The sequence below is a fragment of the Physeter macrocephalus genome, chromosome 2, assembly GCF_002837175.3.
Source record: "Physeter macrocephalus isolate SW-GA chromosome 2, ASM283717v5, whole genome shotgun sequence".
Classification (NCBI taxonomy): Eukaryota; Metazoa; Chordata; class Mammalia; order Artiodactyla; family Physeteridae; genus Physeter; species Physeter macrocephalus.
Genome location: NC_041215.1, coordinates 22,482,006 through 22,494,752, shown reverse-complemented (window position 1 = coordinate 22,494,752; position 12,747 = coordinate 22,482,006). Strand labels below are relative to the sequence as shown.

Genomic DNA, 12,747 nt, shown 5'->3' with positions numbered 1-12,747 from the left:
CCGCTCCCCTTCCTGGGGCCTGGCCAGGGATGCGGCGCTGACAGTGTGTCCCCATGCTTCTCCAGTCGTGACATGAGATGGCAGGAGTCCCCTGTCCTGCAGGGAGGTCTCCAGAAAGCGTCTTCATCCTTGGGCTCACGAGGGCGGCTTCTCTGGCCGCCGCTGCTGCTCTGATTGCCACGTCATGTCTTCCCTGACGTGCCGCAGGAGCCCCGGCAGGGCAGACGTGCTGCGCTCTCTCCTGCTCCCTGTCCCCGCAGCCGCGGGGAGGCCCCCATGCTGTCCTGATCTCCTCTGTGGCCGGGAGACAGAAACGGGGTGTGTCCCCCAAGTTTTGTTAGGAAACATTTCAAGCAAACAGGAGAGGGGAAAGGATCACCCAGCATAGACGCAGAGAGTTTCCAGCTGCCCTCAGCACCGCCGGCTGCATGTGTGTTTGCGTGTGTGCACGTGCAGGTGAGCGTGAGCCTGAGCATGCGGCAGGGTCGCTCCTGATGGTTTTGTGGGAACGAGCGCCCTGCCCGGGCCCGTCTCCTGAGCACTCGGCGCCCATCCCCGCGCCCCACCCGGGAGAGGAGCGTGGATTCCTGCTCTGCCAGCTGCCACAGGCGCCTCTTGGGCGGTGCGGTCCCGACTCTCTAGCCTTAGGGCCTCGGGTCACGCCCCCTCTATCTTTTTGGATGCGGCCCACTGGGCATCTGGCCTCGTTGTCTCGTGGGATGTCGCGCCCGTTCTTCACGCGTCCCTCGTGGTCATCTTGACCTTGCCCTCCGCACCCCGTGGCCCACCTGAGCGCCCGGGTGTTGCACGCGGCCGGCTCGGGGCCCCTGGTGACATGCCCACAGAAGTCCCCTCAGGGCACCTGTTGTCCCGGAAGCCTTGCAGGGGGCACATTCCTAATTCGCGCGTCCTCCCTTCGACACTCTTCAGGTGTGCCCAGGGGACTCCCTCAGCCTCTGGCTGCTGTGACTTTGCTGGCACAACCAGCCGACTGCCCAAACTCGCCCCTGGCCAGCCCGGGACCTGGCATCGCTGCCTCCTGGGGGTTGGGGGCCTCCAGAGGCCAGGCTGGGGCTCGGGGAGCCGTGAGCGCGTGTGCCAGCAGAGGGCTCGTCCCGACTGCTTCAGTTTGCTCGTCACGCGTTTTCTTTGACTTTTATATTTGGTTCTGTATTTCCTACGCTGGAACGTTCCGGTGTATTACGTTTCCTGGCAGTGTTTCATACAGGATGGGGGAAGCGTCTGTAACCTGAGGGTGACGTCATCAATCGTGGTGAACTTCTCTGCAGGAGGCCGCGAGTCCTTGTGGTTCTTCTTTTCCCTACAATGACTGCACACATGCCGAGAGTTAATTGGAAAAACTGTTTTCTGTGCAGCCGTTCCCGACCTGACCCTTTCGCGTTCTGTCTGTGTGGGGTCAGGGCCCAGTTCTGCCTTAGGTTCTGTCTGTTCCTGTGGATCAGGACCCAGTTCTTCCTCCGGTTCTGTTTGTGTGGAGTCTGGGCCCGGTTCTCTCTGAGGTCCTGTTTCCCTGGAGTCGGGCCTCGTCCTGCCTTGGGTTCTGTTTGTGTGTGTGGATCAGGACCCGGTTCTCCCTCAGGTTCTGTTGGTTCTGTGTTAGGGCCTCGTCCAGCCTTAGGTGCTCTCTGTGTGTCCGGACCCGGTTCTCCCTCAGGTTCTGTCTGGCTCTGGGGTCAGGGCTGGTTCCGGTCCGGATCTGGTGTGGGTGTGGCACATCTAGACAGCGCAGAAGTTGTAGAGGGGGTGCCCAGCGGGCCCCACGGCGAGACCCAGGGGACTGTGAGGCCCTGAGTGCGTTTTGCAGGAAAGCAAATCGTGAGACGGGTCGGAGCTCTCAGGCGCCGCTTTGTTTGCTTTTAGCTGTGAGATTAGCTCAGGACTCCCGGTCTCTTGGCTCTTCTGTGTTCAGAGGGCTGGTTTCTCTGGAGGCTTTTGTGTCCTGGTGCTCTAACCTTCATCAGGCTCTTGCTCGTATCACGCGCCGGTGTCCGCACGGCCGGCACTGATCCCTCTCTGTGTTTCAGGTGGCAGAATTGTGTCCTCGAAGCCCTTTGCACCTCTGAACTTCAGAATAAACAGTAGAAACTTGAGTGGTAAGAGCTCTCGTGTTGCCGAGTTCTTAACACGTGCAATTACGAGCATCTGCCGTGGGTTAAAGCGGGGGTCGCCCGCCAGCAGTGGTGACGGGGCGGGTGCGGGGGGGGGCGTCCCGGGCGCTGTGGGATGTGGAGCGGCGGCTGCACTCACTCCATGCGGGAGGCCCCCAGTTGTGACAACCTCAGACGTCCCCAGACGTGGCCCTGGGCAGGACCGTGGTGCTGAGACCCAAGGGAGCAGTGACAAGCAGGGACAAGCAGCAGTGTGTGCGGGGTGGCGGGACCCTCAGATGCCGGGCATCCTCGCGGCTGCTTCGTTGCCACATCGGCCCCTGCGGGCCTTTGGAGCCCTCCCTGTGGGCTCGTCGCCTTTGTCCTTGGCCAGGCGCCTGGGTGCGTGGAGGGCCGTGGGCACCTCCCCAGCCGGCGGTTGGGACGTGCCTGGGACCTGAGCCCCGCCATACCCCTCCCCCTTGTGCCCTGGTGACCCCTGACCCCTGCGCCCCATTGTGCGCAGACATCGGCACCATCATGCGCGTCGTGGAGCTGTCGCCGCTAAAAGGCTCGGTGTCGTGGACGGGGAAGCCGGTGTCTTACTACCTGCACACCATCGACCGCACCATAGTGAGTGGCACCCCTTCCTCCCCAACCCGCCTCTTAGCTGACGTGGGTGGGCAGATGTCCTGCTCCCAACCCGGGGTCCTGAGCGCTCACCGCGCCCGTCACTGCCTGACGTCGGTGGGTCTGGGGTGTGGCTCTTGTCCTGACAGGGTTTTCCATCGCTAATGAGACGTTTTCTTTTCCTTTTCCATTTTCAGCTTGAAAACTATTTTTCTAGTCTGAAAAATCCAAAACTCAGGGTAAGTTTGTGAATTTGTCTTTGATCTCTAAGCTGACCAGGGCCCGAGGCATCCCGAGTGGCCGGGCATGGGCCTGGGCGCTGGGGCCCCCGGCTGTGGCGGCCGTGTCTTGAGCAGCTTCACCCTGGCCACATTTCTTGAGAGATTGTGGGGGGAGATAGGTTGGAGTTACAACCTTTGAAAATGTCCCGCGGCCTTGTGGTCATCACTTTGTCTCTGAGCCTCGTGGGACGTCTGTCCCAGTGTCTTTCTCTTTGGAGGCTCAGACAAGCACGTGAGCCTTGAAGGAGCCCCCCGCACGGGCTCTTCCTGCCGCACTCGGGCCTCCGGGTCAGGGCATGGTGACGGTCACCCCCACCTGGAGACAGAGGACGGCCTTGCGGGTGGCCCTGTCCTCCCTCCTGTTGCAGTGGGTGTCCCACAGCCCCCACCTGTGGACAGCGCGCCCCTTGGTGGGGAAGTGGTTGTGGGGACCTTGGGACCGCCCGCCGCAGTGGGGGCCAGGCCAGGCCTTCCGGGGGGCCACCGGGTTCCCAGCAGAGACTGGGTGTGGGGTGCGTGCACTTCGCTTTCCCCTGGGGCCAGGGCTACAGGGCCCCTGCAGGCAGGAGGGTCTCCGCGGTGCCCGCAGTTCAGAGGACGAGCCCCCTGCTTGCTCCCCAGGAGGAACAGGAGGCAGCTCGGCGCCGGCAGCAGCGGGAGAACAAGAGCAACACGACCACCCCCACCAAGGTGCCCGAGAGCAAGGCGGCCGTGCCCGCCGACACCCCCATGGTGAGCGCCCCGCCCCCGGCCAGATGGGGCGGCCCCCGTCTCGGGGGAGGGAGCCAGGCTGCCTCCGGGAGCCCACGTTGCCAGCTGGTCCCTCACACGGTCTTCCGCTAGGACTCTGGTGCTGAGGAAGAGAAAGCCGGGGCGACCGCTGTCAAGAAGCCGTCTCCCTCCAAGGCCCGGAAGAAGAAGCTGAACAAGAAGGGCCGGAAGATGGCCGGCCGGAAGCGCGGACGTCCCAAGAAGATGAGCACCGCCAACCCCGAGCGCAAGCCCAAGAAGACCCAGAGTGCACTGGACCTGCTGCACGCCCAGACCGTGTCGCGGGCGGCGTCACCCTCGCCGCAGGGTGAGTGCCTCCTTGCCCCCGCCCCGCTGTGCTCTGGGGTCCCAGGGAGCCTCACCGCTGTCCCTTTTCCTGCCGGCCTGGGCAGAAGCCACTGCGACAGCGTCTGCGCTGAGTGCTCGGGTCGGGGCGGGGGGGGAGGTGCTCCAGTTCCAAAGCCTCCCGAGGGCTCCGCGGGTGTCCCGTGCAGAAGCCCTGCTCAGGCAGGGCAAAGTGTCGCGGTTCGGGGTCTGGTGGCGGCTTGGCTGGGCAGCTGGGGCGTCGTGCAGGGCCTGGCGTCTAGGGAGCGTGACCCGCTGTCTCCCCGCAGGCGCCCCCTACCAGCTACCTCCCAGCACGCAGCGGCGCCCCCCTGAGCAGCTGCTGCTGGCGCCCGCCCCGCCCGCCCTGCACAGGCTGCTAGGTGAGCCGCCCCCGTGGGGGGAGGCCGGGCGGGCAGGGCGGCTTGTCTGCAGACCCCCTGGGAAACCCACACTGCGTGGCCAAGCGCACCACCCCCAGGGCTCAGGCTCAGTCCTGCCAGGGCGCGCCTGGGCTTTGGGGTCAGCGGGGCCCGTGCTGCAGTCTGAGGCTGCGGTCCTGCCCCAGGGCAACTGAGGCCACGTCTGGGGGCGTTGTTAAGACTCGGGGGGGCGCTCCTGGCGTCGAGAAGGTGGAGGCCAGGGATGCTGTTCCACCACCCACGGTGCCCAGGGTGCCCCGCAGAGGAGGACCCAGCCCCGTGTCTGCAGTGTCAGGGAGACCTGTCCGGGATGAGCCCGGTGTCCCGAGGGAACAGGGCCCTGTCCTGCCGAGTCGAGCTCGTGCTCGTGTGGCTGGGCTGCCTTGAGATGCCTCGTCCCTTCAGAAAGTGGATGAAGGAAACTCCTGTACAGTTTTCTCAGTTCAACATCGGTAGCGTACGTTTACTGAGAAGACCGGCAGACTGGCTGACCACAACCCATGTGTCCTTGGGGAGAACGAAAACGCGGGCTGGGGATGGCAGGAGCTGTGAGGGTCCCCACGTGGGCGCGAGCCCCACCTGGCGGCAGGACACGCTGAGGCAGTGTGGGGACACGGGCCCCCGGCACGACAACGGCACCGTGTGATGCCAGCACCACTCGGGCCCTGGCGAGCCTGCACGTCTTTCTCAAACCCCACCCGCCTCCGCCTCGAGCCTCAGCTGGAGGGTTTCTGAGTTAAAACCTTGTCTTGGCTCCTCTCGTAGAATCCTTCAAGATTCAGTACCTACAGTTCCTGGCATACACAAAGACCCCTCAGTACAAGGCCAACCTGCAGCAGCTGCTGGACCAAGAGAAGGTGAGCCGCACCTGGTGCTGCCAGGCCCAGCTCCCCTCACTTGCGGGGCCTCATGGCCCCCGGGCTGCGGCTGGCCGGGCCCTGCTGCCCCGTTTGAGGCGTCCTCGTCTGGGGACAGTGTTCCCTGCAGCCTCGGTGGTGGAGCTGGGGTGGGGGGCTGTGAGGTGCGGCTGTCCTCGGGCCCGGTGCGGGCACCCCGGCTTTCCTGAGGGCAGAAGCATCAGGCTCTGTGGCTCCTGGTAACGTGGTGCCACGTTCCGGGGGGAGGCCCTGACGGGGGTCTGGCCAACCTCCTCACGGTGCGTGTCCGCCGCCGTGTCCGCCAGGCGGGCTGCGAGTCAGGCGGGGCGCCCGTCCCGGGGGCCTCGCGCTCACAGCCCTGCCCCGCAGGAGAAGAACGCCCGGTTGCTGGGTGCCGTGCAGCAGCTGTTCGGCCACTGCCAAGCTCAGAAGGAGGAGATCAAGAGGCTTTTCCAGCAGAAACTGGATGAGGTAGACGCCCCGCCCTGGCCACCCTGAGGCCGTGTAGACAGCCCTGGCGCGGGATGGGGGGCAGGCGGGGCCCAGGGCCCAGCCCGGACGTCTGGCCAAGATCCAGAAGGACTGGTGCCCTCCTGGTGCTCTTCACATTGAAAGTCTCCCTGATGGAGCAGCCTGGAGGTGGTCAGAGGGAGGCTTCCCGCCTCGCGATGCCCCTGGCGCCCCGTGAGAGCCCCCCTTTGCCGTCGTCTGTCCTCAGCTGGGAGTGAAGGCGCTGACCTACAATGACCTGATGCAAGCGCGGAAGGCGATCTCGGCTCACAACCAGCAGTTGAGGGAGCAGACAGAGCAGCTGGAGAAGGGCAACCGGGAGCTGAGGAGCCAGAGCCTGCGGCTGGTGCGCCCGGCGGGGCCCCCGGGCGGGCGGGCTCCCGGCCGCAGAGATGACTGAGGGCGGCCCCTGAGTCGGGCTCCCGGGCGCAGAGATGACTGAGGGCGGCCCCTGAGTCTGCGGCAGTGGGTCCTGGCAGCCCCCCTCCGTCCCCGTCCTCCCTCAGGATCTTCGCGGGGCGTCCAGGGGCCTCAGACGCCTCACAGCCACCCGCCCGTCCCCACAGCTCAAGGCACGGTGCGAGGAGCTGAAGCTGGACTGGTCCACGCTGTCCCTGGAGGGCCTGCTGAAGGAGAAGCAGGCCCTGAAGAGCCAGATCTCGGAGAAGCAGAGGCACTGCCTGGAGCTGCAGGTAGGAAGCCTGTCGGAGGCGGGGTTGGGGGGGGGGGGGCTCCAGGCTTCAGCTGGGGCGCTGGGACCAGCGTCCTAGGCCCAGTCCCCGCCGCAGCGCCCGGGCTTGCGAGCGCCGTTTCTGAGGCTGCCGCTGGTGGCCCTCGCTTGCACCGTGAGAACAGCTCGTGCTGACGAGGTGAGCAGAGGATGGTGCGGGAAGGAAGGACAGACAGATCAGCGCGCGGGTGCTGGCTTCCCGGAAGCCCGTCTACATGCCGAGGCCTCCTGCCGCGTTTGCCTCCCCCCAGCGAGGTTTCGTGATTTACGTGAAGCTTTCGCCGTTGCCCGGCCCTGGGGGCTCTTTCAGGGATGGGTTACTGCAGAATGGCACTGCAGTGAATTCCTCTGCACCCGAGGCTGCTCTGGAAGCTACGTCCCTAAAGACACGCGTCCCCCAAGTAGCCTTCGGAGTGGCTGTAGGTCCAGGGATACGGTGTCAAGCTGCCTTCTGTGGTGGCCCGGCCCTGCTGCCAGCCTGTGTGCAGGAGGAGTCTCAGGAGGCTGCGCGCTGGGTCCTGACGCTCCTGTGTAACCGAGAGGCTGCCCGAAGCTGTGGGCCCTTGATTCATTGTAGGGAGAGCCAAACTATGCCTCGGGCCCCCTGCCCCCGGGGCCCCCGCCCCCAGGGTTGATACCTTACCCTCACGGTGGTGGTGACAGCCACGGAGCCTGGGCCCCTCGCTTCCTCAGGTCGGTGTGTCTGCGCACCCGCGCTGACGCTCGTCTGCCCATCACACTAGCCGGCCCACGTCCCTCTCGCTCTCGCAGGACCGTCCCTGCCAGTGAGGCGCTGGGTGTGGGGCCTCTCAGGCCTGACGCCTCCTCTCATCCCCCAGATCAGCATCGTGGAGCTGGAAAAGAGCCAGCGGCAGCAGGAGCTCCTGCAGCTCAAGTCCTGCGTGCCGCCCGACGACGCCCTGTCCCTGCACCTGCGCGGGAAGGGTGGCCTGGGCCGAGAGCCGGAGGCCGAGCCCGGCCGGCTACACCTGGAGCTGGACTGCACCAGGTTCTCCCTGCCCCACTTGAGCAACATGAGCCCGGAGCTGTCCATGAACGGCCACGCGGCCGGCTACGAGCTCTGCGGTGCGCTGAGCCGGCCCTCGCCCAAGCAGAACACCCCCCAGTACCTGGCCTCCCCCCTGGACCAGGAGGTCGTGCCCTGCACCCCGAACCACAGTGGCCGGCCGAGGCTCGAGAAGTTGTCCGGCCTGGCCCTGCCCGACTACACCAGGCTCTCCCCCGCCAAGCTGGTGCTGCGGCGCCACCTGAGCCAGGACCACACAGCCAACAGCAGGGCGACCGCCAGCGAGCTGCACCCACGGTGAGCTCGTGGTGGGGGGCCTTCTGAGCGGGGGATCGTCAGTTTGGAAGAGAATCTTGGGGGTTGTTAGGCCCAGGTGCCCAGCTCTGAACACAAAACCGCGGCTCTGAGGGCTCCCTAGAAAATGACCGAGGACGTGTCTCGTTTCCAGAGCTGAGCATGCCAAGGAGAACGGCCTCCCATACCAGAGCCCCGGCATCGCCAACGGCATCAAACTGAGCCCGCAGGACCCTCGGCCCTCATCCCCTGCGGCCTTGCAGATGACGGGAGAGAAGGGCAGTGAGAAGGTGAGGCCACCACTCTTGTGAAAGTGCCCACGCGCGGGGTGGTGTAGGGCTGAGAGGGCAGGTGGGAGGCTGCCTGGCCGCGCCCTAGCCCTGGGGTGAGGCTGGAAGAGTGGGGTTGTCTCTGGGGAAAGGAGAGGCCGCGTTGAGCAGCAGGGGAAGGGAAAAGCCTGCTGCGCTCCTGTGATGGGGTGCGTGCTGGGGTGATGGGCGGGGGCCCTGGCAGGTCGGGAGGATCGCTTTGGGGTGGGGGTGACTTGTCACTGGTTGGAGGGCTGCTGTGTCCCTCGGGGCGGTGCTCAAGGCCCAGTTTCCTGGTCAGCGGGAGCAGGCCGGCCCGGTGGTGTGTCTGCAGGGCTTGAAGGAGCGCCCCTACGCCAGCAGTGGGGAGGCCATCACCAGCCTGCCCGTGAGCATCCCGCTCAGCACCGTGCAGCCGAGCAAGCTGCCAGTCAGCATCCCTCTGGCCAGCGTGGTGCTGCCCAGCCGCGCCGAGAAGGTGGTGAGTGAGGCCCTCGGCCTGGCAGCCTGGCGTCCCCAGGCACCGTGCGTCGGCACCAAGAGAGCCGTTGCTCTTGTTCTTTCCCCTCGAGGCCCTAGAGCCTTCTTGTTCAATTGCACGTGGTTAAGTTTTGAGCTCACCGTGATGCCCAAGAAAAACAGAATGTCTGACGTCCACTTTTAATTCCAGTAACGTTTTGCCACTTTTATCTTAGATCCTTTTAGTAAAAGGTGACGTGTGCAAACGGAGAGGGACTAAAACTTCCAGATTCTGTAGAAACTTCTCCCTTTCCTTCTAGTTCACATGTGCATTCAGCCTCACACTCATGGACTTGGAAATGACACTCGCTGTTCGTGTTTATGGAGATGTCACTCACACACAACTCACCCACCTAAGGTGTTCGGTGCAGTGGGTTTTAGTACATTCACCAGTCGTGTAGCCATCTCTAGTTCCAGAACATTCCATCCCCCCAAAAGGAAGCCCATCCCCACCAGCAGCCACCCACATCCCCTCCCCAGCCCCTGACAACCAGGAGCCCATTGACTGTCTCTGTGGGTCTGCCTGTTCTGGACGTTTCCCATCAGTGGAATCACACCCTGTGCGTCCTTCTGCGTCTGGCTTCTCTCACTGAGCGTCGTGTTCTCAGGGTCCGTCCACGCTGTAGCGAGTGTCAGGGCTTCACCCCTTTTCATGAATGAGTGATGCTCCCGTGCGTGGAGGGGCCACCTTGTGTTTATCCATCACCTGTTGGTGGGCATCTGGGGTGTTTCCACTGTGGGGCCGTTGTGAATCGTGCTGCTGAGGACGTGCGTGTACGGGTTTTGTGTGGGTACTTGCTGTTGTCTGGCTCCACGTAGGAGTGGAGCTGCCGGGTCAGATCATAACGGCTGCCCTCACCGCTCTCCCTGCCCATTTATCCCTGGCCCAATGCTTGCCCATTAGCCAGGGCCGTCCCTTAGAACCGAGGTCAGACACCTGTGCCTCACCTCGTGAGAACCTTCCCGTGGCTGCCCACCAGGTTCACACCCGGAGCGGCCACTTGCCCTTCCGTGCTCGCGGCCTCGGGCCCTTGGCACATCCTGTGGCGTGTGGCCGGCTCAGCTGACAACCTGCACTTCCTCTCCGCAGAGAAGCACCCCCAGCCCCGTGCCGCAGGCCCGAGAGTCCTCTTCCACGCTGGAGAAGCAGATGGGTGCTGGCGCCCACGGCTCCGGGGGCAGCGCTGCCGGGAGCAGAAGCCTCGCCCTGGCCCCCGCAGGTAAGGGCTCCTTCCCGTGCGAGGACCCAGAGGTGCCGGGTGGGCTCGGCACGTCGGCTGCACAGCGCGGCCCGGGGCTCGGGGGCTCCGAGCCGGGCTCTCCCGCTCTGCTCATCTCAGCTGGCTGTGCTCGGCCTGGGCCCATGCCGGTCCTCTGGGCTCCTCCTCAGAGAGCTCCGAGTGAGGCTTCTGGGCGGGGCCTGCGACCTAGAGGGTGCCTGTCGCCACTGCCCAGCCACGGAGCCCGTTGGGGGCGGTGGGCATGTGTGGTCAGGTTGCTTGCCTGTGTCCGCATGGCCTGATGCACGCCTGTTCTCCTGGGGGTAAAGAGCGCAGTGAGGAGGCTGCTGTTGGGACGGGTGTCCCGCCTCGGGCGCTGCTGCTCTCGCGTGGGGAGGGCGTCACCGCTGGCAGTGCCTGGGGTCTACCGGCTTGTGCGTGAGCTCCAGGGCCCAACCATCCCAGGCCCAGAAGTGGGAAGAGCACACAAGTGACGGCCCAGGGGCCCCCACTTGTCCTCTCCCGAACCTGGTTCCGTGGTGCCGTCTCAAGGTGCTGGGCCCTGAGCATGCGGAGAGCTGAGCTTCCTTGCGCTCCTCCGGGTTCGGCCAGGTGGGCATCCTTTCCCGGACGAGCTCCCCTGAAGGCGTGTCCTTCCCACAGGCTTCGCCTACGCCGGCTCGGTGGCCATCAGCGGGGCCCTGGCAGGCAGCCCGGCACCGCTCGTCTCCGGAGCCGAGCCCCCCGCCCCGGACGAGTCCTCCAGCTCCGGAAGCCTCTTCGCCACTGTGGGGTCCCGCAGCTCCACCCCTCAGCACCCCCCCCTGCTGGCGCAGCCCCGCAACTGCGGTTCGGCTTCGCCCGCCCCCCAGCTCTGTGCCAGTCCCCGGCTCGGCGCCCAGGGCCCGCTCCCTGACGCCAGCAAAGGAGACCTGCCCTCTGAGGCCGGCTTCTCGGATCCCGAGAGTGAAGCCAAGAGAAGGATCGTCTTCACCATCTCAGCCGGCTCTAGCAGCGCCAAGCAGTCGCCTTCCAGCAAGCACAGCCCTCTGTCCTCGGGCGCCCGTGGCGACGGCGGCCAGAGCCACGGGCAGGACAGCCGCAAGAGGGGCAGAAGGAAGCGGGCGGCGGCCGGGACCCCCGGCCTCAGCTCGGGCGTGTCCCCCAAGCGCCGGGCCCTGCCGTCGGTCGCCGGCCTCTTCACGCAGTCTTCAGGGTCCCCGCTGAACCTCAACTCCATGGTGAGGCTGGGAGTGGTGTCGGGGGCGGTAGGTCCAGGGCGCTCCAGGGGCCTGCTGACGGGCTTGTGCGTCTGACTCCTCAGGTCAGCAACATCAACCAGCCCTTGGAAATCACGGCCATCTCGTCCCCCGAGAGCTCCCTGAAGAGCTCACCTGTCCCTTACCAGGACAACGACCAGCCGCCCGTGCTCAAGAAGGAGAAGCCCCTGAGCCAGACCAATGGGGCCCACTATTCCCCGCTGACCTCGGATGAGGAGCAGGGCTCTGAGGATGAGCCCGGCAGTGCCAGGCGAGTGGGGCTGACGGGGCAGGTCCTTGTGGCCAGGACGCGGGGCAGGCAGCTTCCCGCCTGCCGCTGGGCAGTGGGCGCAAGGTCCCGACCTCACTGGGGTGCGTCCTGGAGCAGACAGGCCCCTTCCCGGATTGTTCACTTTAACTGTGTAAGAACCAGCCCGTGAAGGGCCCAGGCATCTGAGAGCCTCTCGCCACGTGCGTGTGGGGCAGGGCTGACCCCTGAGTCTGCAGCTCCCGGGGCGGCGGCGCGTGGCGGGTGTTTCTTGGTGGCAGAGAGAAGGGGAGGGCGGCCGCCACAGCGGAGAGCCAAGAGGCAGGCATGCAGGCTCCCATCAGCGCCTGGTGTCCACTCAGCTGACGGTGAGGAGTGCTTTCTTCCTGGGTTTTTTTTTTTTGATAACAGCTTTATTAGGTATCATTCACATACCACACCGCCCGCTTGAAACGTGCGACCCAGTGGTTTTTGACGTATTCGTGGGGTTGTGCAGGGGTTTTCATCGCCACAGAAAGAATCCCTGTACCCTTAAACACTGACTCCCCAGCCCGTCCCCCAGCCCCTGGTCCCCACCATCTACTCCCTGTCTCTGTGGATGTGACTCCTCTAGGGACCCCGCGAGTGGGATCAGGCAGCGTGTGTCCTTCTGTGTCAGGTTTATTTCATTGAGCGCCCTGTCCTCAGGTTCATTGGTGGTGTAGCAGGTGTCAGAACCTCCTTCCTTTTTAAGACTAGTATTCTTCTGTGTGTATATATCACGTTTTGTTTCTCCACCGTGTATCCATGGACGCTTGGGTTGCTTCGTTTTCAGCTGTTGTGAATCGTGCTGCTATGAACGTTCCTATACTACATGTGTTTTTACTTGAAAATGTGTTTTTACTTGAAAATGTGTTTTCAATTTACCCAGGACTTAGGCGTGGAATTGCTGGATCTCGTGTGGCGAGTCTGGGTTTAACGTTTTGAGGAACCACCAGACTTTTCCACGGCAGCTGCCCCATCTCACATTGCTGCCAACCATGCACGAGGGTGCCAGTTTCTCCACATCCTCACCGGCACTTGTTATTTTCTGGGTTTGTTTTTAGTACGGGAGCTATTTCTGTGAGGGGGTGGTGGTGTCGCCGCGGTTTTGACCTCATCTCCCTCATGGCCGATGACGCTCAGCATCATCTGTTCCTCAGGGAGGTGTCTGTTCAGG

At 64.4% G+C, this 12,747-nt stretch overlaps 1 protein-coding gene across 13 annotated transcripts in view; it reads left to right on the top strand.

Annotated features, from left to right (window-relative positions):
* The window catches only part of DOT1L (DOT1 like histone lysine methyltransferase), a 57,990-nt gene that overhangs the window by 37,320 nt on the left and 7,923 nt on the right, over positions 1 to 12,747 (top strand). For 9 of the 13 annotated variants that reach the window (XM_055081570.1, XM_028500757.2, XM_028500756.2 and 6 more), the window contains 16 exons: positions 2,046 to 2,114; positions 2,635 to 2,741; positions 2,936 to 2,977; positions 3,641 to 3,751; positions 3,863 to 4,097; positions 4,405 to 4,497; positions 5,302 to 5,393; positions 5,784 to 5,885; positions 6,133 to 6,270; positions 6,491 to 6,616; positions 7,494 to 7,978; positions 8,130 to 8,265; positions 8,585 to 8,764; positions 9,893 to 10,022; positions 10,686 to 11,263; positions 11,347 to 11,552. In XM_055081570.1, the coding sequence (XP_054937545.1) occupies positions 2,046 to 2,114; positions 2,635 to 2,741; positions 2,936 to 2,977; positions 3,641 to 3,751; positions 3,863 to 4,097; positions 4,405 to 4,497; positions 5,302 to 5,393; positions 5,784 to 5,885; positions 6,133 to 6,270; positions 6,491 to 6,616; positions 7,494 to 7,978; positions 8,130 to 8,265; positions 8,585 to 8,764; positions 9,893 to 10,022; positions 10,686 to 11,263; positions 11,347 to 11,552 (2,830 nt within the window). The remainder of the gene's footprint in view (positions 1 to 2,045; positions 2,115 to 2,634; positions 2,742 to 2,935; positions 2,978 to 3,640; positions 3,752 to 3,862; positions 4,098 to 4,404; positions 4,498 to 5,301; positions 5,394 to 5,783; positions 5,886 to 6,132; positions 6,271 to 6,490; positions 6,617 to 7,493; positions 7,979 to 8,129; positions 8,266 to 8,584; positions 8,765 to 9,892; positions 10,023 to 10,685; positions 11,264 to 11,346; positions 11,553 to 12,747) is intronic. The other 4 variants (XM_055081575.1, XM_028500810.2, XM_055081582.1 and 1 more) reach the window with 3 other exon arrangements.